We start from the raw sequence: 27,228 nt of genomic DNA on the forward strand, positions 1-27,228 counted from the left end.
ATATATATATATATATATATATATATGTTAAATAACCTTCCTAATGATTTTAAGTGTAAATATTTTAAAGTAGATGCTAGAACTGATGTGATTTAGAACATTTGAAGATAAGCAGAATAAGCCACATAACAGTGATGCTTTCTGTACAAACAAAAAAGTTTTTTTTAGAGTTTGAATTTATGTCCTATGAAGATTTACCTTTCAGCACTCCTACCTAAAATACCAGCAGTTGACTGGGATAAAAAGAATGTTGCCTAAGATGCAGCCTTATAGGAGTTCAGTTTTCAATTGTATGGAGAAAATCAAAGCAGCATTTACATCTTTGAACTTGATCAAAATCACACCCATCATTAAGTGTTAGGCAACATCTTTGGTGCTCCTCAACCAATTTGCATAAAATAGTAAATAAAAATACACCTTCTCCTCCGTATCGGGTGCTGCAATTTAAAATTTGTGCATCTATAACATCATCTTAACAAAGACAAAAAAATTGTGTTGACAAACTTCAAAGGTTTATGATAAAAAGGTTAATTGCTATCTCAAATCAGTTAAAAATTTATTTGCTAGATATCATAAATCAAACTGAAAATACACTTCTTAACCTTTACATTTTTTCAGTCAAATCTATTTTAGCATATGTGAACATTAAAGTGCTGTAATATTTTGCTTTCTTCATTTTTGTTCATTGCAATTAATTTTGTGGTACTTACCATAAAATCCAACTATGGTACTCCAACCACCACGATAGTCTGTTCAAAATAAAGCCTTAGGGTACTTTAAAGAATTGACCAAGATAGTTAGAATTGTGGGGTTGAGGAAGCCATCTGGGATTGCACTCATCCTACTAATATACTAATCAAATCATCCATTCTGATCACATTTATCCATTTTCCAAATTCATCATGATCCCCCAAAAATAGTTTATTTTCTTTAAGTCAAAGTGTTGTACATATTGTTATTGTCAACACCTGTTAGTGTTTCTTTATTTAAGGGTCGCCACAGGAAATCATTACGATGTATTCATTTTACACTGGAGGTACTTCTGGTGCAATAGGGATTCAAATCCTTGTGGTATTGAAGTTTCTGTTTTCTCTGTCATTATGGCCTGGTCTGCTGTTTTCTGGTCCTGTTTATCCTCTCCAAACCCACTGGATCGCCGACGACCCATTTCAACGCTCAGAACGCATGAAAATTACACCGGTAAAATGTTTACCAATATAAACATGTTAGACATCGTTGGAAAGCTTAGATTCTCCAAAATTCAACAAAGTTCATTCCATGGACACAGCGAGCTACAAAGCACAATTAGCACATATATAGCAGCCTGTCAAAATGTTAAAATGACAAAGCAGCCACAACAGCATACATTTGATGGCATCCAGAAGCTTTTTTATAAATCAAATATTCAATTGTTTATTATCCGGTTTTTGACATCAGAAAAGTTAGCTGGTCATATCTAATGCTTAGTATCTTACTAATATTTACTTCCTAATACTTATTTACTCAGTTGTTTGCCTGTGATGTTTGGTATGTTTCTTTACATCGTCTTCTTACCTACAAGACGAATGTGTCTGCATCTTTGTATGACTCAATGTGAGTCGGGGACAGTTGCTGAAATCTCACAGGCGCTGAGCAAACAACAGCACTGAGTAGAGAGATATTATGCCTCATAGAGTCCTGCTGTTATTGGTTAAGACCACATTGGCTGTTGAAGAATGAAATAATGTTTCAAACAAGGTTAGACATAGCTAGGTTGCATAAAGCAGAGCCGTGTTACCGGCTTATGTAAGAGTGAAACACAGCTGAGACTGGATCAATGCGCACAGCTCAAAGCTGAATCTTAACAACGGTCCTATTTTTTTAAAGTTGGATGCTGATTTTGTTTTATTACAATGCCTAAGGCTGAAAGAAAAACAAAATACAGCTCAGAAAAGGCACTAGGGCTTATTTTAGCATGAAAAGCAGCAGGTTCATTATTTTTTATAAATTTTTATATTATTGTAGGTGTAAAAATGTTACATTTTGTTATAGGCACTGATTTTGAAAGAAAGTGGAAAATACTTTTTGTATGGATCAATTAGCTGAGTAAAATCATTTGGCACATTTGGAGAGATTTGGAGACGCTAGTGACACCAAAAGTTCAAAGTCCCACAGCTCTGAACTGTTGTAGCCAGAGGTCTGAAATTGTCTGCATTTGTGGTTGACATGGTGTAGAACAAATCTAATACAATGAGACATGCCAAATCTCAAGCATGTCTTTATTACTCCTGTTCAAAAAAGACCTATTATATTCAAGTATAAAAAAATGTTGGTTCTTTTATGGCTGAAAAATGGGGCAGTGGGTAACACTGCTTCCTGGCAGCAAAAAAGTTCTGGGTTCAATTGCTGGCCTGGGGTCTTTCTGCATGGACTTTGCATTTTCTCCCTGTGCATGCATGGTTCTTCCAGGTAATCCAGCTTCCTCCCACAGTCCCAAAAAAATTTGTTTTTTGGGGCGTTAGGTTAATTAGGTTTCCCTAAATTCTCCTTAGGTGTGAGTGTTTGTGTGAATGGTTGTTTGTACTGTTTGTCTCTGTTTTGTTTATGGCGACCTGTACAGGGTGTACCTCACCTTTCTCCAATTGACAGCTGGATATAGGCACCAGCACCCCTCGTGACCCGAGCAGGGATAAGCATGATGGAAAATGGATGGTTCTTTTGTATAACATATTCTAACATAATTCTCCTCCATTTAAACAAAAAAGGCATTTATGCTCTATAATGATGGTGTCTGTAATTCCTAAATAAAATTACTCTTCAGAAAACCAAAGTGGGAAAAACAAATTGCCTGAAAAGGTTTGTTTATTAAGAGTGCGCACACCTCACAATTGCATGCAGATTTGTTTTATACACAGTAAAGGCAACTTTAATTTACAAACACAGAGCTTTCTCACAATCAGCACAAAAATAATCAAATAAACTAAAATTACATTAAATATAGGTAAGTGGTGAATTATTTCTATTTTAGGAACCTTCACAGAAGGCCCTATAGATATTTTTTTGGTTTATATTTTGAAAGAAAAATCATCTACAAAAGCAGCTGTACAACCAAAAAAGAAATTCAAAAGGCACAGCAGCTAAATAAAATAGAACTGTTAAAAAAATGAAGTAAAATAAAAAAAAAGCAAACAAAAAAAAACCACACACACTTGTGTGGGTCACATTTAAACTCTAAAGTTGGTATAACGCAAAAGTAGTCATGCAGTGAAACATAACTATTGATATTAGATTGCTTAGACATAAACTGAGTTACTTTTCTAGAGTTAAATGTAGGTTTATAAAACAGACACGGAAAGTATGAGAAGACTTGACCATACTTCATCATCCAAAATAGATTAATTAATATCCTTTTTAAAGAAATAATATTATAAAGTGCAGTTATTATGTATTCTGACAGCAAACATATATACAACCATTTATATATATTCTAGCAGGCAGCAATCTTTTAATTTCAATGACATATAGGGAGTGAAAGAAATATGTATGAACTGAATAAGTTATTTTGCACTGGTTGCTTTTAATAATAAGTTTGAAAAATAATAATATATTATTTCAATGCTGTAGCATAATCACACAGAAAATCGTTAGTTTTTTGCTTGTTTTCGTGGGGGATGATTGAACTATAGCCTTACTTATATAGTTTGGAAATTTTCCCCCTTACTTTGTTGGAACACTTTTTAATTTTTTTTTTATTTTGAATAGCTATTCAAAATAAAAGTTTCCTTGAGTTGAATAAGGTATGGTAGAAATATATATATATATATATATATATATATATATATATATATATATATATATATATATATATATATATATATATGGCTGAAATAGTACAGGAACATCTGGGCAGAGTATGGGCTAGAAACCCCAAGGTCAAAGTGGGAAACACCTCCAAAGATGATAGAGAATGACTGAGCCAAGATCCTGTGGGGCTTCCAGATACAGACGAACCAAATGGTTATGGCAAACCACCCGGACATTATGGTGGTGGACAAAAAGCAGAGGAAAGCCGTTGTGGTTGACATAGCGATACCAAATGACTGCAACATCAGGAAAAAAGAACATGAGAAACTACAGAAATACCAGGGGCTCAGAGAAGAGCTGGACAAAACCTGGAGGGTCAAGGCATCAGTGGTGCCCATGGTCATTGGGGCACTCAGGGCAGTGACCCCCAAACTGGAGGAGTGGTTACAGCAGATCCCTGGAAATACATCAGACATCCCGTGCAGTTCTAAGAACAGCAAAGATACCGCGCAGAACTCTCCACCTCCCGGGCCTCTAGTAGAGAACCAGAGCTTGGAGGAAAAAAGGGAGACCGTACATATACATATATATATATATATATATATATATATATGTAACTGAGTTAATTAGATTATTTTATTTGATGAACCTTCTCAAAACACCTTTTTTTTTTATTAATTTACATGTTTGTTGTTATTTCTGTTTTATACTGCTTTTATTTAAAATTATTTATGTTTCAAACTCATTTTTCTTTGTTTTTCTTGGGTTCTGTATGATATTTTATTTTGGAGGAGAAGCTTTTATTTTTTTCGCTTCCGGTGTCCGTGTCATATCCTCTGTATCCCCGCTGCCCTCCTCAGTTCGCGCCAAGCTGCGCTGAGGAGAGGTAAGTGTATAGAACGGTCTTCTGTTTGTATATTAAATTGTTCTAATATCCAGAAAAGTATTTCTTCTTAGCTCATAATTTGTAAATATATTGTTGATTAGCTGTTTTGTGCAGCACAGTACTGGCAGTTACATTCCCACAGTAGTAACTTTTGTTGAGTTTGCTGTGGCAACATGGTTATTTCTGTTATTTTGGTTTGTTAAGGTGCATGTGGGAAACTGGAGCCCAGAGTTGCTGTGCTGAATATGTTCTTGTTGTAAACAGGTATGTGAGTAATTCAAAATGTTATTTGGATGTCAAATTTATTTATTTAGTATATTTTCATATTATATCGGAGAATTGTAATGATTGGGCAGATTATTTTTGTTTGGGTTTTATTTTGTTTTGTATGAATGCAGATTCTACATAATTATCATTTAATTATTATAAATGAGAAATATTATTTTTATTATTATTATTGTAATTAATTCATTTTATTATTATTTAACCTCTGTGAGAATTTTGGTTTGTTTTAATGCATTCTGAGTTCGCGCCAAGCTGCGCTGAGGAGAGGTGCATGTGGGAAACTGGAGCCCAGAGTTGCTGTGCTGAATATGTTCTTGTTGTAAACAGAAATAAACCGAAGCAAGTCTGATCTCTTCGACTCTTCATTCCACGACTGTTACATATATATATATATATATATATATATATATATATATATATATATATATATATATATATATATATTAGTGCTGTCAATCGATTAAATTTTTTTAATCGCGATTAATCGCATCAATGCCTGAGTTAACTCGCGATTAATCGCATTTTAATCGCAAATTTTTTTTCTGATTGAAAATCATTTAAATACTCTCGATGACATACAAAAAATACATACAGGCTAGGTTTGTGCCAATGTTCTTTTTTTAAAATGAAAACAGGTCACAGACACTGATTTATGCCATAGAAACATATGGCAAGGAGATTGGGAGGCATGTAGCAAAAAATAACAAATATGTAGCCAAAAAAAAGGCCCTGAAAATAGGCTGATGTAAAAGACAGTCTTTACAGTTAATAGAGTCTTTTGAACAAAGACAAGCATTTTACCCTATTGCTATAAAATGTAGTACAGTTAACATTAGATGTTAATTAACCAAGATAATAATGAACAATTTTCAATCAATACATCAAAATAGTCTATGCTCTAGAAAGTTACTTTTCAGCCTCTTAACAAAAATGAGAACACACACACACCCACTCACCCACACACAGACACACCCACCCACACACACACACGATACCGACCTGTAGCGTACACAGACAGCAGGAGGGCCGTAGCAGATTCCATTTCACCTCAGTAATCTGTTTTCTCAGCGTATTTCAGGTTGCTACTAGTTACCAGACACTCAACTTGTTTGTTGGTGGTGGGGCTTAAAGAAAAGGCACTAGCGTCACCCAGTGTATGAGCGTCTTTTTCCCTTGAGGAGCTCCGCTCTCGAAGCCTATGAGAAATGCATACACTGGGGGAAAATAGCCCCGCCTCCCCGCAGGCTGCAGCGGGATGTACTTGGGAAATTGTACCATAAAACCACATAGCGTTAATCTCACGTTAAAAAAATTATCGCCGTTAAAATGGCCTCGCGTTAACGCGATAATAACGCAATAATTTTGACAGCACTAATATATATATATATATATATATATATATATATATATATATATATATATACTCAAACTAAAGGCTTTCCTAAAATGTTAAAGGTGATTAAAACAACAATCAACAGTCTTGGTTGACCCTTGACCCTTTTGTTAAAAGGTTAATGTACTTCCTATTTTGTAATGTGAGATTATGCTAAAGCCACAAAATATTAATTTGCTTTAGATCTTATTCAGGATTTTCAGGAAATACTGAAGACACAGTGAAAAATACTTGAAACCTTTGTTGCAAAAACAGAATGTTTTTTTCTGAACATGTCTAAGTCATTTGCAAGACACATGAAAATGTATCACACAATTAATAATATTTTCTGTTGGAAACCATGGGAAATAAAATTCTATATTGAAGTCTAGACCCAAACATGCAGATATAATGCAAGCAAAGATTGCAAACAAATCAGCCTCAAGTACATTATAAGGATTTGTCATATATTTGTAGCACCGTTCTTTAGTTGAATACTAAATATTCTAAAACAATAGGATAGTTAAACTAATAAAGTATAACTTTACAGCAGATCCCTGACTTAAAGATTTAGAACTAAATTTCATATTATGAACTCTACAAAAGCTGAATGAGCAAGAGTATTATTCGCATTCCTAGAAAATGGGGATCACATGTAAGGAAAACATTTGTGGGGTAACCAGAATGTTAGTCTACATCTCAGGAGGTTTAAATGGATTATGAGGAGTCTGTGGGATTTTCACTAACAAAGAGGGTTGGTCCAAGTTACCACAGCAGAAGCCATGTTGCTGGTGTACAGATCTAAAAAGAAGCATAGAGAAGGCTTCTTTCAGGATATATATAATTTTTTTTTTCTGAATAAAAATGTAGAATAGGTTGGATGGATGGATGGATGGATGGATGGATGGATGGATGGATGGATGGATGGATGGATGGATGGATGGATGGATGGATCATCCCCTATTTTACCTTAAATGTCAATCAGTGGGGCGCATGAAGATCGCCGTGATCTGCACATAGTTTTCTGTCAAAAAATGTAAAAAAATATATGATTGTGGCATCAATATAAAGATATATCTGTATCTTTTTGCCCTTAAATTGTGTATTACTGCTGCATTTTTACAATAATAAAAATAAACACATTTTGACAGTCAATTATGCATGTATATTTAAAGCTACATCATTAGACTTAAAGTTACTTAAAGAAACCTCCAGTTGTTTTTTAGTCATATTGCCCTACCTTTGTATAAAGACGATGGTGAAGAACAGGGTCGGACAGCCAAGGATGCCTTAATGCCTCAGAGGCTCCCATCCTCCAACTGATGAGAACATAAAAACAAAAAAAAGCACATTTTAAACCCTCTTTAGATTTAGAAAAAGCTAAGATAATAGAGAGGCTGAAGGTTCTTACGTTTTATTGGTAACAAGAAGTCTAGTAATAAAGTCTTTGGCTTCTGCTGATGTGTCTGAAAACTCCTGCTCCTCAAAGTTCCACTGACAAGCCAAAATGTTGTTTAGAGTCTGATTGTCATCGTCGCCAAGGAATGGACAGAGACCGCTCAGGCTAGCATTAAAAGAGAAATAATTTTAGGGGTGATCAGAGCAAAATTTTGCATTATTTTGTGGCTTTACTTACAGCATGTAGGTGATGACACCAAGGCTCCACATGTCAGTGTTGAACGACACAAAGTCATAGTTGATTACTTCAGGGGCTAGAAACTCTGGCGTTCCAAAATTCACCTTTAATTTCTCCCGTGGTTTATATCTAAAACAGGACAGGGTTGTTGTTCAAGCACGGGACATTTTCCATTTTCAAAAATCACAGTGAAACAATACACAGATAAGAAAGAAAAAAGCAAAACTTACATTCTTGCGAGGCCAAAATCAATTATCTTAACCTTATTGGTCACTCTGCTCACACACAAAATGTTTTCTGGCTGGAAAGATCAAAAACATTAAAAAGGGACATTTAATTATTCTCATTAACCCAATAATATTAATAATAACATTATATAACAATAATTGTAATAATAACAAAAAAAAAAGATTTATAGATGTATTATTCTAATTATAAATGCCATGCTTTACCTAACTGATAGCTGAAAAATACATGTAATAGATCTTCTTGTATTTTGACTGAAATAAATTACTAATTTGAAACAAATAAAGTTTCTGATACTAATCTAATTTAGTAACTTTGTCAGTAATAGGAGTTCTGAGCTAGTCTGAGTCTTGTCAACAAACTTATTTTGACAAAATAAATGTTTCTACATGGTAAACAAGTTAAATCAAGCCAGGGAAAAAATTTAATGATGATCTATTATAATTTTAATCATTGTACTGTATTTTTGACTATAAACTGAAATTGATTATTTTCACAAAGCCTCTAAAAATGACAGAATGACTGATACTGTTTCGCTTTTCATCCTTGGTTCAGTGTTTCTATGTCTTTAAAATGTAAACAGCATCATATAAACTCCAGGACCTTGGAAAGAAACCAGTTTCTCTCATTTTAGTGTCATGCTTATGGACAATGCATATTCTCATTTATAGCCATAAGTGATTATTTCTGTAGAGCACAGTATATTTGGACTTAATTTTATATGCTTGAACTTTGATCGCTTCAGAACTAGGATTTCATATTTTTAAGATAATCTGCTATCGATATTCAAACAGGTCAGTATTAGGACTCATTGTGTGTTTATCCTTGTTACCTTTAAGTCCAGATGCAGTACTGACATTTTGTGCATATACTGAAGGCCATCACATATCTGTCTGATGAACACCACAGCATCCAGCTCCATTAAAGTGTAGTTTTCATCAATAATCCTGTCGAACAATTCCCCACCACCAACACTAATGATAAAGAAAAATGCAAAATCTAATTACACATAAGCCTAGAACAAAAACTGTGAGCATTAAAAAAAATCTATTCAACCTACTGTTAAAAAACAAGAACAATATACACTCACCGGCCACTTTATTAGGTACACCTGTCCAACTGCTCGTTAACACTTAATTTCTAAGCAGCCAATCACATGGCGGCAACTCAGTGCATTTAGGCATGTAGACATGGTCAAGACAATCTCCTGCAGTTCAAACCGAGCATCAGTATGGGGAAGAAAAGTGATTTGAGTGGCTTTGAACATGGCATGATTGTTGGTGCCAGAAGGGCTGGTCTGAGTATTTCAGAAACTGCTGATCTAATGGGATTTTCACGCACAACCATCTCTAGGGTTTACAGAGAATGGTACAAAAAAGAAAAAACATCCAGTGAGCGGCAGTTCTGTGGGCGGAAATGCCTTGTTGATGCCAGAGCTCAGAGGAGAATGGCCAGACTGGTTCGGGCTGATAAAAGGGCAACAGTGACTCAAATAACCACCCGTTACAACCAAGGTTGACAGAAGAGCATCTCTGAACGCACAGTACGTCGAACTTTGAGGCAGATGGGCTACAGCAGCAGAAGACCACACCGGGTGCCACTCCTTTCAGGTAAGAACAGGAAACTGAGGCTACAATTTGCACAAGCTCATCGAAATTGGACAATAGAAGATTAGAAAAACGTTGCCTGGTCTGATGAGTCTCGATTTCTGCTGCAGCATTCGGACGGTAGGGTCAGAATTTGGCGTCTACAACATGAAAGCATGGATCCATCCTGCCTTGTAACAACGGTTCAGGCTTGTGGTGGTGGTGTCATGGTGTGGGGAATATTTTCTTGGCACTCTTTGGGCCCCTTGGTACCAATTGAGCATCGTTGCAACGCCACAGCCTACCTGAGTATTGTTGCTGACCATGTCCATCCCTTTATGACCACAATGTACCTAACTTCTGATGGCTACTTTCAGCAGGATAATGCGCCATGTCATAAAGCTGGAATCATCTCAGACTGGTTTCTTGAACATGACAATGAGTTCACTGTACTCAAATGGCCTCCACAGTTACCAGATCTCAATCCAATAGAGCATCTTTGGGATGTGGTGGAACGGGAGATTCGCATCATGGATGTGCAGCCGACAAATCTGCGGCAACTGTGTGATGCCATCATGTCAATTTGGACCAAACTCCCTGAGGAATGCTTCCAGCACCTTGTTGAATCTATGCCACCAAGAATTGAGGCAGTTCTGAAGGCAAAAGGGGGTCCAACCCATTACTAGCATGGGGTACCTAATAAAGTGGCCGGTGAGTGTAAATATACAGTATATGTTAAACAAATGTAATGGGATAAAAAAAATGTCTTACTATTCAAGTACAAGGATGATGTCATTTCTTGATTCATAAGCTGCGTAAAGCTGAATCAGGTTGGCATGGTCAAGATTGTTCATGACCTGGATCTCATTCTTCACCACCTCCTACCAAAAACAAAGGCACAGAGAGATGTAGATGGAGCAAGGAAGACGCAGATGCAGGAGAAAGACAGATACACATACACACAAAATGAGAGGTGGGTGATTCTCTGAATTCGGTGCACTTTGTGTCCCCAAAGGTTTACCTCAAAGATTTTCATATAAGGTAAACAATGAAGAGAATTTAAAAAGAACAAATGGAAAGATCCACGTGTCTCTGCTTTATAACACACATCTATATCCTGAAATTTAAATTTTTAAAGATTTTATGGGCTGCAGAAGATCAGAGGTAAGTGAGATGAGCATGTCCCCTCGCACCTAAAGTACTTTTTCACTGAATGTAAAACAAATAAAATAGCTAGAATAATCTAATTTTTTTCTGCTAAAATTATTATTTGCATGTTTACTCAAAGCTGAATAAAAGAAATATGAGAAAAATAAACAAATTATTGACAAAATAGCACTATTTGATCATGTCCCTCAGTTTTTGTTCAACCCCGTAACGGCATACCAATGTTCCCTTTTTTAAAATATTGGTTCAGTCCAACTTCAACCACACACAGGAAGTGACATCCCTTAACTCTTTTCCCTCTCAAACTGTGAAGAGAGGTAAGTGTAAAGCTTACTTTCTCACCTAAATTTCATCGTTTTTATCAATAAATTTGCATCGTCAACCTCAACCTTTCAACACTGTTACATGTATAAATGATATTTAATATTGTTTGGGAAAAATAAAACAATTATCTTTGAAAAATACTTGAATTTCTTGTTTTCCACATGCCATAAGCTACACCATACTGCTAGCTAATGTGGACTTATAACTACTTTTGGCTTTAATCTTCAACCCTGTAACATTCAACCCCATAACAAAAAACACTGTTACGGGGTTGAATTATTGTTACGGGGTTGAAGCTTTTTCTGTTGTTAAGCAAGTTAGTCCCTTTTCTCTAAATGTTATTTCATACATTATTTTCAGATATCTGATGGCTAAATCAAATGCAGAGAGGCAAAGAGAATACAGGGTGAGAAGAAATGCAGATTCACAAAGAAGAGAAGAATACCTCAGGAAAGAGCGTGAGCGATGGAAAAAAGATAGAGAAGCAAAGAAATCAATCAGTGACCTGAGTAAGAGAGCTTGAAGACGTAAGCAGAGGGAGTGGTGGAAAGCTAAGGAGCGACAGAAAAGGAAGGCTGAGATTGAAAATGTTGGGTCTGCCTTTCTAACCCCTCCACATACTCATGAATGTGATATTCAAGACAAAGTCTAAGCCAGACCAGGGTCCTCACGGTGAGGGAAATATAGTTTGAAGTATATTTGACTTTAATGATGATAGTTTTAGAAACACTACTTTTTACTCTGCTTTATACATGACTAATATGTTTGTTGTAGTAGTTCCTAAGAAATGAATATTTGTAACATGGAAGCTATGGTTTATTGCTTTTAGAACACACGCACACCCCCACACACACATATATATATATGTATATATACACACTCACCGGCCACTTTATTAGGTACACCTGTCCAACTGCTCGTTAACACTTAATTTCTAAGCAGCCAATCACATGGCGGCAACTCAGTGCATTTAGGCATGTAGACATGGTCAAGACAATCTCCTGCAGTTCAAAGCGAGCATCAGTATGGGGAAGAAAGGTGATTTGAGTAACTTTGAACGTGGCATGATTGTTGGTACCAGAAGGGCTGGTCTGAGTATTTCAGAAACTGCTGATCTACTGGGATTTTCACGCACCACCATCTCTAGGGTTTACAGAGAATGGTCCGAAAAAGAAAAAACATCCAGTGAGCGGCAGTTCTGTGGGCGGAAATGCCTTGTTGATGCCAGAGGTCAGAGGAGAATGGCCTGACTGGTTCGAGCTGATAGAAGGGCAACAGTGACTCAAATAACCACCCATTACAACCAAGGTGGGCAGAAGAGCATCTCTGAACGCACAGTACGTGGAACTTTGAGGCAGATGGGCTACAGCAGCAGAAGACCACACCGGGTGCCGCTCCTTTCAGCTAAGAACAGGAAACTGAAGCTACAATTTGCACAAGCTCATCGAAATTGGACAATAGAAGATTGGAAAAATGTTGCCTGGTCTGATGAGTCTCGATTTCTGCTGCGACATTCGGATGGTAGGGTCAGAATTTGGCGTCTACAACATGAAAGCATGGATCCATCCTGCCTTGTATCAACGGTTCAGGCTGGTGGTGGTGGTGTCATGGTGTGGGGAATATTTTCTTGGCACTCTTTGGGCCCCTTGGTACCAATTGAGCATTGCTGCAACGCCACAGCCTACCTGAGTATTGTTGCTGACCATGTCCGTCCCTTTATGACCACAATGTACCCAACTTCTGATGGCTACTTTCAGCAGGATAATGCGCCATGTCATAAAGCTGGAATCATCTCAGACTGGTTTCTTGAACATGACAATGAGTTCACTGTACTCAAATGGCCTCCACAGTCACCAGATCTCAATCCAATAGAGCATCTTTGGGATGTGGTGGAACGGAAGATTCGCATCATGAATGTGCAGCCGACAAATCTGCGGCAACTGTGTGATGCCATCGTGTCAATATGGACCAAACTCCCTGAGGAATGCTTCCAGCACCTTGTTGAATCTATGCCACCAAGAATTGAGGCAGTTCTGAAGGCAAAAGGGGGTCCAACCCGTTACTAGCATGGGGTACCCAATAAAGTGGCCGGTGAGTGTATATAAACACACACATATATAGTAAGCCTTGTGGTCAGTCATTGCACCATAATTGCTATGTCTCTAGTCATGTAACTACTAATATGCAGAACTAATCATTTCTTTTCCATTTATTTTATGGTTTCATTTTAGTCATTCAGCAGGCAAGAAAGCATCCAGAAAAGCAAGAGATAAACTGTGCAAAGAAATAGAAGAACTAAAAAGGAAACTCAAACATCAGAAGAAGCTCAAAGAAAAATATAAAAAAAGACTCCAGCGAGCAACTAAGAATAAAGATTCTCCAAGATCCAAAGTTTGTCAGTTGCTGAAAAACTGTACTGTGAACAGCAAGGTGAGGAAAACTTTACTACACCATGAAGCCATAATTTGTGACATCAGGAGGAAGTACAAGAATGCCAAATATGAAAAAGGAAAAAAAAAAAGTTGCAGAGGTGGTTGTTGGGAAGATAGTCAAGAAATACAGGCTGCAGAGTTGGTCTGAGAAAATACTGGGCTTTTCAAGGAAGCGTAGGACCTTGTGTGAAAATAAAGACCTGAGCATTGTTAAACGGATTTCAGAGAGAGATTTTGCTTACAGCATTCAGCCTATACTGTTCATCTAAATAATTTTTAGAGTATTCAATATTACATCCAAAATGTTTCTTTTCTTGTTTGTTTTAATGCATTAAATTAAATTTAAATTTGATTAAATGTTTTGTGATTCTTTCAACCCTGTTACAGTGTGAGCCACCCTGTTACAATGTGTTCAACCCTGTTACTTGATACATTTTCAGACTTTTTGTGAAAATAATAAAAAATTTGAGATAAATGCTAGCTGAACTGTCTGTAAAGTTTAGAGGACAAAAGAGAAAATATATGAAAACTTAATGTGATGTTTACATTAAAGTATATTTTTGTGATTAATGAAGACTGTAGGTATATAAAGAGGCCATATCATACCTGACAGTCACAAATGATTATTTACAATGAAAAAAATCTACTTACAATTAGTTATTTTATATAAGGGACAAGTGATTACTAAGGCACTGGAAGAATTAGTTTGAATATGTTTTGGGATTGTACCCACACAGAAACTCAATTGTCCCGTTACAGGGTTGAATTTAAAACAACATATGTGACAAAAAAATTGAGAATAATCTTTGGGATTGCATGCCTAAGGTGGGAAAACATATTTTCTCAGAGGTTAAAATAGTCCTAAATCAGACACCATGATCAAAAGCAACATTTTTTGTGACATTTTTTTCAGTAATCACAAGATCAAAAGTGCACCGAATTCAGAGAATCACCCAGGTGTCAGCTGCACTCTGCGGTCGGAGACTATGCATCCACTGGTTTAGGTCAACTATTTCTCACCTTGGTGAGAACTATTCCCTTTGCCTTGGTTCCAGGAGTGGCCTAACATCATTCTAGTAAGCACTAAAAAACTCTAACAGGCTCCCCATCTTTGTATATTACATGGGGTTCAGTTCTCATGGTAAGAGTAAAAATAGCCTGGTTCAGCGTCATTGCAAGGTGTCTCAGGTGTCGTACCTTTTCTTTCTGGCTTCGAGCCTTAATGACCTTTGCTGCCAAAGTGAGACCTGAGGAGTTCTCCACACATTTGTGCACCTGACCGAACCGACCCCTATGGAAGAACAGGAGAACAGGAGAGAGAACAATAAGTTGTTGCACAGACAGTCACTTACTCTCACTGAAAAATTATACATCACAGCAGTAAAGTATCATTTAATAATGTGAGCAATAGTGTAGTGTATCTTTCCAATAAGAAATCAAAAGCTCATCTTTTCTTCTGGAAAGTCCTGTAGCTGATCTGTTATTTTATTCAATCTGAGCCGGCCTGCATTTCTCCTTTGAAGACTCGGATTAGCACTTAGTGATTAGCCACCAACTGGCAGTGAGGATCCAGTTTCACATACCAGCCAGTCTTTATGTAAAAATAACTGCTGTGACTCTGGAGTTATGAACCATTGAGGAAAGGAAAAGAACGGGGGAGAATTACACACAGATGGTGCTAACGTTAACTAAGAATCTGTTCTCTATGGATTCCAATCAGTATGGAGTATTTTTTTATTTTTTATTTTTTTTAATGAAGGAGGAGGGAGGAGTGCACTCACCCGCCCAGTACTTCTTGCCAGTTGATCGTGTAAAAGTTTCTGATCTGGTTCGGCTTAGCAGAGACAATTCGATGATTGAAAGGAGCTGCCGGGGGTGGGGTGGTGTCTTAAGGAGGATCAGTAGGCAAGCAAAAGGATATTTATGTTATAAATAACATGTTAACATGCATGTATTGCTAATAATCAGCTACTGTTGGCCTTTTAAAGCGTACATACAACCATAGTTAAATTGACATATCATGTACAAGGTGTTGTTGCAAATATCCATTACAGATGCAGTTGTTGTCTGCAATGAAATAGGTTAAGGGTCAGTTCATATGGTCCTTCTGGTGCCCATGAAGGTCAGAGGTCATGAAAACAGTCACTTTAAGTTCAAGTCTGAATTTTAAGACCCTGCTGTTCTCTGATCTTTATTTAGTTAAGCATCAAATGTAGAATCCTGATAAAGCTTGCCTGGATATTTTGAAAAAAAAAAAAAAAAAAAAAAAAGATAAATACAAGATAAGATAAGAAACTCTTATATCATTATATCATCTGTTACTTTATGGACTACATATGTTTTAGGAACATGATAATTCCAGGCACTTGTTGAACTCGTCTTTCAGTAACATTTGTTTGTAGAACTAATAGGGAAGCATGTTTAAGTATCTTTGTTTGATTTGTCTCCAAAGCTCCTTAAGATGACATTTGTTGTGAATTGGCAGTATGTAAATAAAATTAATTGATTTGAATTGTTTATTTTGTTTGGGTGTGATTTATTCTTAATCCGTGTTTTTTATTTATCTTGAAATATTTTACTCCCAATTTGCGAATTATTAAATGAAAAAAATTCTTAAATATAGAAACATATCCTGACAGACAAGTAAGCGCAAAAAATGTTCAGCCTGATGACTGAATAATTTAAGTAATATTGTGTCTGAATCAGATTGTGATCTACTTCTGTCATAAAGCTTCTGATGGTAAATTTCAGTTTACATTTATGTCAGAGAATAGAAATCATCAATGCTCCTCATCATTTCTATTTTCTTTTTTTTTTTGCATTATTCAGCTTAATGTAAGGCATGTCTTTGTCATGCTGAGATACCTTGTTTTCATCATAACCCAACCCTACATTCTTGGTCATTTTTTTGACTCTGAAACAGGTGAATCAATTTTTATAACATTTTGTTTTTGACATATTTACTATTTCCATTATTGAAAAAGGGGGAAGATGACTTTGAGCATGGCAAGGTCCTCCTTGCTTTGGTGTGGGTTACAGAGCTCAGATTTACTTTGCAAGTTCAGTAGTTTGCCATACCAGATGATAATGTAAAGTAATTGTAAGGAGAAGAATAAATAATTCCTGTCCTAAAAGGATTTAAATATTTTAACCATGAATCTATTTATTTAACAAAGATTAAGCCAAAATTAAAACATTAATAGAGAAGAGTTGAGTATATCCCCAAAGGTCTTTAGATATAATATTTTAAATGTTAAAAAAGCCTTTCTTGTAGTCTTACTCTGGCCATAAGGGAAACCCAGCAGCTACTGTATATGTCTATACATACTGTCAACTGTCAGATCAGTCTTTGGATGTCTTGTTTTAATTATCCGATCCTCACTATGATAACTTTATAATAAACTGATCACTAATAAAAGTGAAGTAAGGTGACAAGAAAGCTTTTTTTTATTGCATTAGTTGACATTAGCATGAGCTGACACTGAGAATATTCTGCTTTAGCTTGGAAGAATGTGACTCACCGATGAAGAAGCGTTCAGCTTGATCATCTTCAATTTTATTTTCATCGACATGCTCCTTTCTTTCCTTCTCCAGCTTTTCTTTAAGGTTCAGCTGGATTGCAACCCCATCTGCCTTGAAGATAGCCCAGTCTTCACACCTCTGCTCATCCTCCTCGTCCTCTTTATTTTGCTCTTCTTTTTCATCTTTGTTTTCCTCTTGTGCCACAGTTAGCTGGTCCTGCTCGGTTTCTGCACATGATGTTATGTCTTTGTGGTCATCACTGTGGATTAAAGATTACAGGGTTTTTTGTTTTTTTTTAATTAAATGTTCTTTAGCTTAATGTACTACAATTTGGATAGTGTTTTTGAAAACAAAAAGCAAAAAGAAATGAAACGACCCAATATGAAGTTGTTTCTTTGTATGGCCTTTACAGCATACGCTTGAATGAAGTTATGGAATAAATTCAACATCAGTATGGATGGAAGGTCAAGGTTATTTGCAAATTTAATATATTGAAAACAAACAAAACAAATCTCTCTTTGAAATAAATTCATATTTGCATTTATATCAAATAAATCTTTGATAAATATTTTGTTAGAGAAGCAAAGTGTGCATTTATGTTTTATCCAATGTGATTTTTACAAAAAAAAATTCTAATTTTTGCAGGAAATTAATTAAATCCTATATCCCATTTTGGTAATAGTGTAATGTGTAACTTCCTAACTGCTAAAGAAGTAGTAAGTTATAGATAATCTTACCTGGTGGCAATGTCTTCTTTTTTATTTTCATAGGAAGCTGGCTCCTCTAGGACTTGTAAATCTACTTCAACCTCAGCAGCAGTAATATCCTCTTTCAGTGGTTCCTCTGGAACTGCAGGTTCTTCTACTTCTACTGCTTTATTTTCGACTGATTTCTCCATAGCGATCTCTGTTAATACAGCTTTATCCTGAGCTTTATCCTCAACCTCGTTGTCATCTTTCTGCTCCTCATCTTTTTGCTCCTCAGTTGCCTGTACAACTTCAGGTTCCTCAGCCACATTAGCTTGGTTTTCTTCATGCACATAGTCCACCAGATTGCAAGAGGGAAGCTCTGGTTTTTCATCTTTAACAGTTCCTCCAGCCTCCAGATCCAGTGGTGGGAACAGGGAACTAGATTTTTCTGTGTTTTCTTTATTTAGTTTCTGCACTTCTTCAAGAAGCAAAGCCTGCTTCTTTGGTGAAATACTATCTACAAAAACATAAAAAATACAGAATTCAAATTATTTCTCTTGCTGACTCAAGATGATTTAAACATCTCCTATATTCATAGAAAAGTAAGCAATAATTTTAATCAGAGCTATACACATCAAACTTTTGTAGAGGGTTTCTGATTTATTTATTTTCCTGTAATGCTATGACCTTACTCTATAGAACTATAGCAACTATAACTATAACTTATTGAATATATAGATATTACTTTACTGCTATGGACAACCATTAATTAATTATTTATATTTATCAGTGCGATCAAAGTCACACTTTGTGAGTGAGAATAGTTAATAAAAAAATTGAGTTTTATAATTTTAGCACAAAAAGAAAATTATTCTGGAGTTCACATTTGATGTTCACTTTTGCAGCTCTGTTAGAAATTAACACAGTATTCTCCATGTTTGCTCCCTCAGATAAGGTAATTCCTTATTCTAACTTTGAAAAGAAAGAAACCACCTCTTGACCCAGATGACTTGGTCAATTATACGTAGACTTATATCCAATCTTCGTTTCTTATCTAAAATTTTTCAGAAAGTAGTTGCCAAACAAGTGTGCGATCACTTACAAAATAATGAACATTTTGAAGAGTTTCAGTCTGGCTTTAGAGCTCATCATAGAACTGAAACAGCTCTGGTGAAAGTCACTAACGATATTCTCATGGCCTCAGATAATGGACTTGTATTTGTACTTGTCCTGTTAGATCTCAGTGCTGCATTTGATACAACTACTATAAAGTGCCTTGAGATGACATATGTTGTGCATCAGCGCTATATAAATAAACTTAATTAAATTGTTTATATTTCAGCAGATTGTTAGTTTAAAAAATATATATTTAGTCACAAGTAAATTAATATCATTGTTGTCTATAGAAATGCTAACTACCAAAGAAGAGCCACTACAATAATAAAAAATCTCAGCACCTGCTGCATCTGGAGGCTTCATCTTCTTTTGAGCTTTCAGACCCTTTTGGCTCAGACATGGCTTCTCTGCCCCATCTTTGACTTTTTGATCTTTTACCTGCAAAAACAAAAAATAAAATAGTAAGTTCTGTAACCCCGACAATATCTGCACATTATCATTAATAATGTTTGTCATTATGATGTTTCTCACTCCATTTTTGGTGTGTTTGTGTTTTAAAATTCAGCAAATTCTACCCTAACAAATACTATTTTCTCAATCTTACAAAAATATTTTTGGCTGTATTTCTTTTTTTAAATGTCCAAACAAAAATATGCAGATATTTTGGTTACAATCTTCATAACATCAAGAATAGGGCACATGTCTATTTGTAGCCACAATGTAAAAATTTGTAAGCACAAAAAAACCTACAAGGTTTCCACATTTACGTGATGCAAGGAAATGCTTTGGTCCGCGGGGCTTTATCCTGTGATAGTACCGCAGAGAACTGGGCTGACATGCAGGATTTATCTTTTGTTTCCCTTTATTGGCTTTGTTAGAGGTAGTTTTCTAGTAAAGAGACAAGATGGAAGTCCTTGGTAGGGTTATATCAGTGTACACAGGAGGGGTGCATTTATTATTTATGAATAGAAAGAGGAAAAGCACATATAAAAGTAGCTACATTGCTATACATACATATATATATATATATATATATATATATATATATATATATATATATATATATATATATATATATATATATATACCGGTATATATATATATATATATAGATATATATATATATATATATATATATATATATATATATATATATACTCAAGCAAACTAAAGTGGGAGCCTCAATCCATAAAAAGAGAAAATACAGAAGAGGCGAACACCTTTTACAGGAGTGATTGGCTCGCTGAATTACTTAAAAAATACATCGGTGACTTAACCAGCGCATCACAAGAGAACAACCTCTAAAGCAATGCAGGCCTTAGCTTTATTTAATGGCCAAACAATAAGAACAAGAGTTGGCGAAATCGATGAGTACCCAAAGGAGCGCTTTTATTTGTTAAAGTAAGCCTTTTCCACATGCAGTGCTAGCCTGAATTTACTAGGAGGGCAAGAATGGGGCTAGTGTTTCTTTATGGGTGCACAAAATTAATGTAATAAAATTTTAAAAAACATGCAGTTTATTATTTTACATATTAATTGAATCAAAAACCACTTATGGCCCGGGAAATGCAAGTTTCAGACCCTTTATCTAGCAGATGAACGATGTGATCTAAACTCAATAAGCTGCAATAAGTAAAGTTGCAATACCTTCATTTTTAAATCATTTCAAAAGTGAAATTATAAAGTAAAAAAGTGAAATGGATCCAAAGGACCAAATAGTTGTAGTTTTTGTTCCAGCACATACAGTATCACCATAAGAAAATGATTAAGTATCATGTCTATAGTAAAGGGGTCATAACAGGGACCACGACTAGTTGGCCCTAGTCTAGAACCTCCCCTGACTTTGTCACATAATCACTGAGACATTTGGAAAAAAATATTCCAAGTACCTTGTCACATCTGTCTTAAAACTAACAGTACTTCAAATAAAAGCCCAGTATTAACAGACATGGTGTTAGGAATATTGTAATGATTTGGGGCTGCTGAATTCTGCTTAGTGCCAGAGTTCTTAAAGGAAAATGTCCTTGCCATTAGGTTTTAATTTTTAAACTTAAAGGTATAGCAGAGGATTTTCGCAAATTTTTGAAAAGAGCGTCCCTCTCCTCTTTTAAAAATGCTCATGCACAACCCTGTAGCCACTCCTAAGAGGGAACGCCTATTACACATGTGCAAGGGCATGCAGGTGGCGCAATGGTTAGCGCGCACGACCCATGCGGCCTTCGTCCTTGATGCAGCCGAACCAGGTTTCGAATCCAACCTTTGGTCCTTTGCCACATGTCTCTCCTCCTCTCTCATACCCCCTTTCCTGTTGGCCTAATGTTGAACAAAACGAGCCACTAGTGGAAAAAAAACCTGCAAGAGCATGCACAAGCCCATTTCTCCTCATGCACGTTCTGTTTAAATGCTGCTGTTTGCATCGTTCCTACAAGCTTACTTTCCAAAAAAGAAGCAAGTTTTTCACTGTCAGACTCACCACTGGTAAGTGAAAATGGGGACGAGCACGTAGGACGACCTTACGTAAATATATCACCAGAATGACTGACAATCAGGAAAACCACTTATTTTGATGATCCACCTGGAACATCCTCCACTATACCTTTAATGCTTGAGTTATGCAGCAGGACAATGATCCAAAGCACATTAGAAAGTCCACTTCTTAATGACATAATAAACAAAATGAGGGTTTATGATTGGCATTATGTCAGTTAAGACTTCAATCAGAAATAAGATGCTGTGACATGCATTTTACAGACTCATAATGCTAGAGAAAGATTATCTATTGTGCCTGAATAAATGTAATTCTGTAAGGAAGAGTGGGCCAAAATTCCTCTACAATAATGTGAAAGACTTACAAAGACACTCATGTAAAAGACACTCAAAAATGCAAATTCTCACAAATTTTAACATAGGGCCAATTTAATCACTGTAGCTTTTTTTCTATTAATAAAAGGTATAATTTTAAAACTCCAATTAGTATTTACTTGGGACATGACTATTCTGTGTTCTAATGGAATTGATGATCTAAAACATGACAAAAAGCTTTAAAAATACAACTATTTTAATACTAATACTAAAATATCTTAGATATCTGTAAAATCCAAAAACTAAAACAGTAACTGTATCAGTAAATAATAAAAACAAAATATAAAGTTGAGCCTGTAGTTTAGCAAATGAAGGCTCAAATAAAGGTTTATTGTTCAGAGAAATGCTAAATTAAACTTTCAATGAATGACATAAAGGAAATAGAGGACAGACCCTGACTATAGCAGCCACAGTTTTTGGACGTCAGCATTAAGAAACTGGCTTATGTAATGACAAGCCTCTGCTTATTCATGGCTGATGGATAGGCAGCAGCAGGACAGTGAATTTATAGCTTATCACTTGTCACACTCAGCAGTGGAATGTGATGCTGACCCCCTGTGGAAAATATTATAAGCAACTGCAGGTTGTTCTTCGAATCTCCCAGCTGAATTGATGATACTAAAAAGTGTGGTTAGGATGGAAAAAACCCATCTTTCACTTGAGGTTTCCCACCTGTTTTTCAATGGTTTGAAATAAAAAGAGAGCGGTAAATGTTAGAAACATGTTTCTAGCATTTACAATTTCCAAGAATCAGTTGGGGTAAAGAAACGTGACTGGAAAATAATGGAGTGAGTGCGGGAGCAAAGTTTCAGGAAATAAATATTGAATATTTCACACCTCTGGAAGTAGGACAGGACAGAAAGACCACCTGCGCACTGCCAACAATGGAAATCCATTGAAACATGAGCAGTATTTCGATTAGTTAGCAGATGTAAATGTTAAGCAAAATACATAAATAAGAAAATTATTTTTACTCTTGTGTGATCCATTTCCTGCTCTGCTCTTCTGTCTTAGTTAACAGAAAGAAAAAAAACCTTTGAGGCTATGGCAGCGATAGCAGTGTGGAAATGTTTGTATCTCTGGTGCTGCCAGGCAGCACCTAGTGACCTTTTAATAGAGTCATCACTGTTCACCTAATTATAGATAATAAAGACAGCAAACTGCAGTCAGCTCTGGATGGGAATTTATTTAATTATTTATTTATTTATACATTTGTTTGTGTTTCTTTTAATTTTCTGAAACCTAAGGACCTTTAGTGATAAGATATCAAAACATCATTTGTTATTGATGCCAGAATTTGGGTCTTATCTGTGGACCTTGACTCCAAAATGCTTCAGAAGCACGGCACTGACCTTTATGTTTTACTTACAAATGTTGCTAAAAAAAATCTTTACCAGCTTCATGACCCAAGAAACCAAAGTTTGCACTGACTGGTTTGTAAAATAAAGAGTATCAGTCTCAGTCAGATTGTAATTTAGATTTTCAAATTTTGCCAATAATTTTTTTATCTTTGTTGTAGTTTGACTAGCCTTTAACACATGATTATTATGCTTTGATCTATACAGCATATTGCAGCTATGGCAGTATGTTTTGGGTATTATTCCAGGTGGTAGATGAACCTGTCTTTTGCAGCTTTTCAGCATCCTTCAGTCAACTCTGATCAGCTCACTTGTCCCCAAAGCAATATGTTTACACCACTGTTTTTACGATGACGGGTTGCTCAGGTTCAGGTCAGCATTGGTTATTTGCCACACAATGCATGTTGTTTGCATGTTTGAAAATTTTTATTCTGGTTTCATTTGACCAGAGCACTTTCGTCCTCATGTCTGACTTTTAACAGTTTTGTTTTTATACCATGAGATTCTTTTTTCCATGTTTTATAAAGGTTGGTGTGCAAGACTTATACATGTCTAGTCAACAGATTCCCCCATACAGGGACTGCCAGGAACTTTTATAACTACTTTATACTCAGTTGTAGCTATTTGATGCTTTAGGTAGGACACTATCGAGTGTTAAGACTAGCAGTGCAAGCACAACATGTACAAAGAAATTTGAGTGAGTGACAGAAACGGAAACCAAAAGGGAGAAGCCGTGGGATTCGACTCATCATGAATTGTTGACATATGGTAAGCAGAGTGGGGTAAAAAAACACCACAGTTCCAATAAAAAATTGCAAACCAGGCCACTCGTATTTCACTCTATGGGCCTTAAATTGTGCTGCCAGGCAGTACCCCTCTGTGCCTCATGCAAACGGGGCCACATAGAACAGGAAGGGAGCTAGCTGCAATAAATGTGAGTTAAATGTGGACTTTATATATGTATCATATTCAATTCACAGTAGCAGCATTTTTTCTTGCTAAATAAGATATGTATTTATTTAAGCTTCAAATTTATCTCAGATGTTATTACATGCAAAAGCATAGAGCTGTTCACACTAATTTAACATATAGCAAAATAATCACAAAAGCCAAGCCATTAATGAGCAACCACACAGCTGGTCAGCTTTAGTGAGATTGATTCACTTGCTCTGCCAAACCAGACCCTACCAAGCTATGATCTGTATGCAATATGCTTAAAAAAAAGCACACAAATGAGTAAATGGCACCCCTCAAGATAATATACTATCATAGGCTTACTCCAGTGGCTAAACTATAACAGCCCAAATCCAGTTCTGATAAAATTAATACGAATTTGACACACAGTAATGACCTAAGTAAAAAAAAAAAAAAAAAAAAAAAAACCGTTTTGTTATTCCCACCTTGTCAGGCTTCTTGGTTACTGTCTCTGGGGATGCTTTCCTTTTAGTTGCTTGCCTTCCTTTACTGTCTTTGTTCCTGGAAACCTTCCGAGTTGCTGGGCCCTTGAACATCATCTGCATCACCTTTGAGCACTTCACTGTCTCACCAATGAAGCTGATCACCTGCTGCATGCTAAGGACCAGCTTCTCCATCCCCTCCAACTTCTGAGCCTGCTGCTCGGACCTCTGGTTGACTACCGACATGATAGTACTCATCTCTTGGCAGATCTCATGGACTTCCCGCCCCATCACCTGAGTCTGGTTCATCACCTTCGGGGACAGATGGATCTCCTCCTTATCAACCTTGATTTGCTCCATATCCTGCTCAATATCATCAATCTCTTGAGACATCCCGTCCAGTCGACTGAGAACCTTTTCTTGTATGTGGATTAGTTTGTCCATCTTGCCACTCAGGGATTCAATGCGGTTTTGGATGATGTCAAAACCTGCATTACTGGACTCTCCCACTGCTTCTATGACCAAGGAACTCATGGCTTCCTGTGATACTAAAGTCACCTCAACACATCGATATGGTACAACCAGTAAGTAAGTAAGGTCCGTGAAACAGGCAAAAATGCTTTCAGCAAAATTGCTGCCAGTTCTACGACAAAAGAAAAGAAAACTAGAGAAGAAATCCCAAAAATATTCCAGGAAGAAATCAACACTTGAGTGATTAAACTAAAAACATACCTTTAATCTGTAAAACTATAAGACATGTCAAGCTATCTAAACTATTATGAAGTCAACCCTCTGGTCTTCTCCTCCTCATATGATATTAGGAGTGAGCTGGGGGACCTAAATGCAAATGGCTGGCCGACGTCAGCAGGCTTTAAGTGTTTAGGGAGGGGGCTTGGCAGTCATTTAGTTATGAGATATTTGAGAGGCTTTAAGTGCTAAGCCCACCTTGACGCACTCTCTTTGTAGGTGTCAAAATGATCATCGTACACTTTACTTGTTGTGCCGAACAAGTAAGAAAATGTAAAGAGATTAGCTCGACTTTAATTGAACTACAGATAGATGGATTTTCTGCAAACATATCAGTTTCCAGTAATATTAGATCTGAAAAGCTATGATATATTTGCCGCAGGGATTTTCTCCAAAATAAGAGCGTGAGTAATGTTGCAATCCATGCTCCCTCTATATCTCTGGATTGCATGTAACATCTACTGACTGTCAAGGGAAAGAAGAAGAAGCCTGACCTACTGTAGGACATTTAGCTGTCAGGCTGAAAGAAGAGACGGGTGACACAAATAATTTATGCTGTACTTACTCTTGGAAAAAAACATCCTCTGATAATAACTGTTAGAGATCAATTTAAACTCACCTTGTATAACAAAATCATGATTCATATTCCATATTGCTCAAAATATGCATATTATTTATTCAAACCACATTAATTTAACCCGCATAAACAGTTATATGCAATGCAACTCGCCTTTTTCATTAAGTTCCCAAAAACTCATTGGAAACAGAATGAAATAGACAACACAAGCACAGACTGTAAACTAGGATGAGATGACCCAAGCCATATTCATGCCAGTTGCTCACACCCGATTCTTGGCTCTTGAGCTCTACAAGAAATGAAGAGGGGTAAGCCGAGGAGGAAAGGAAGGAGACTCTTTCCAGATTCAGATCTGCCACAAGGTGGCACTATAATAGTTTCTTGTGTCTTCAAGAAACAAATTAGGATGTTGTGATAGTTAGAAAATCATCACACACCAGTGGGTTTTTTTGTTTTTATACATTCAAAACTGCTCTCTCGTGGAACATGGCCACATGAGAGTGAACATGTTCCAGTGACGCAGAAGAGACAAGTGGAACAGAAACTACTCATCAATCACTCAGGGAGAGACACACTCACACCTGTCTTTAGATGCCAGCAGATGACAGAAGGCATAGGTAATTCCCCCTGTTTTTTAGTAAGAGACAGAAACTTTTGGTCCATTTTTTTGTTCCATCCCCCTTTCTGAGAGAAAGCTTTAAAGCATTAAAATAGTATTTTAAAAAGATGTATTTCAGTGAGCAATGCATCACATTACTAGTATGAGTTCATATAATGTAATTGAATTATACAGATAAAGAAAGGAGACTCTTAATATAGTCAAAATTTGAAGGCAATATAAACACAACTTTTAATTTCTGTAGTTTATGGTAGAAAGCAAACATGATACTTTAATCACTACAATGAAAGAGAAGCCAAACCATCATTATTGCTGCCAAAGCCTTACCATCAAAAAAGTAAATAAACTTTGGTTTCTATATCATCAGATGATCATGTTTAGTTAAAACTTTTATGATTAATTCCAGAATACATAAATTTGTCTTTCCTTCTGGTTTAGTTACAGAACTATGAAAACATGTTATGAAACTATAAAAACAAGAATAGACTAAATGGTATTTAAACGGCAACTAAAAATGCAACCTAAGAACTAAGGAGTAAATTATTGGCAATCCTTTAACATTACAGAGGATCTCTTTCCTATTGTGGCCAGGGAAATTGTTAAACTTTTGTTTTTAATTCCATT

General features: G+C 36.1%; 1 protein-coding gene across 2 annotated transcripts; it reads right to left on the minus strand.

Annotated features, from left to right (window-relative positions):
- Positions 1 to 6,342: 6,342 nt before the first annotated feature.
- On the minus strand, positions 6,343 to 25,493 carry mylk4a (myosin light chain kinase family, member 4a). Of its 2 annotated transcripts, XM_038303801.1 has the most exons (15): positions 24,665 to 25,493; positions 19,795 to 19,932; positions 19,386 to 19,482; positions 17,977 to 18,445; positions 17,239 to 17,498; positions 15,499 to 15,604; positions 14,915 to 15,008; positions 10,566 to 10,675; positions 9,041 to 9,182; positions 8,193 to 8,263; positions 7,963 to 8,091; positions 7,738 to 7,890; positions 7,567 to 7,645; positions 7,296 to 7,350; positions 6,343 to 7,127 (listed from the first exon to the last, which is right to left on the minus strand). In XM_038303801.1, exons 1-14 carry the CDS (start codon positions 25,193 to 25,195, stop codon positions 7,297 to 7,299), a joined length of 2,433 nt encoding a protein of 810 aa, XP_038159729.1. In that variant the 5' UTR covers positions 25,196 to 25,493; the 3' UTR covers positions 6,343 to 7,127; position 7,296. The 2 variants fall into 2 exon arrangements, with proteins under 2 accessions (XP_038159729.1, XP_038159731.1); XM_038303803.1 differs by lacking the exon at positions 19,795 to 19,932 and having other exon boundaries at positions 6,344 to 7,127; positions 24,665 to 25,492.
- Between the last annotated feature and the right edge of the window lie 1,735 nt (positions 25,494 to 27,228).

Source organism: Cyprinodon tularosa, unplaced genomic scaffold, assembly GCF_016077235.1.
Source record: "Cyprinodon tularosa strain WSP-4 unplaced genomic scaffold, ASM1607723v1 ctg52, whole genome shotgun sequence".
In the NCBI taxonomy this organism is placed as follows: Eukaryota; Metazoa; Chordata; class Actinopteri; order Cyprinodontiformes; family Cyprinodontidae; genus Cyprinodon; species Cyprinodon tularosa.

What these genes read in the sequence shown, in the direction of transcription:
- mylk4a (XM_038303801.1), bottom strand. Translation starts at nt 25,195, where the DNA reads ATGAGTTCCTTGGTCATAGAAGCAGTGGGAGAGTCCAGTAATGCAGGT. An exon ending in CTCGAAGCCAGAAAGAAAAG is followed by an intron (nt 10,676 to 14,914) that starts GTACGACACCTG and finishes TGTTTTTGGTAG; the next exon opens with GAGGTGGTGAAGAATGAGAT. An exon ending in TACTGCATCTGGACTTAAAG is followed by an intron (nt 8,264 to 9,040) that starts GTAACAAGGATA and finishes TGATCTTTCCAG; the next exon opens with CCAGAAAACATTTTGTGTGT.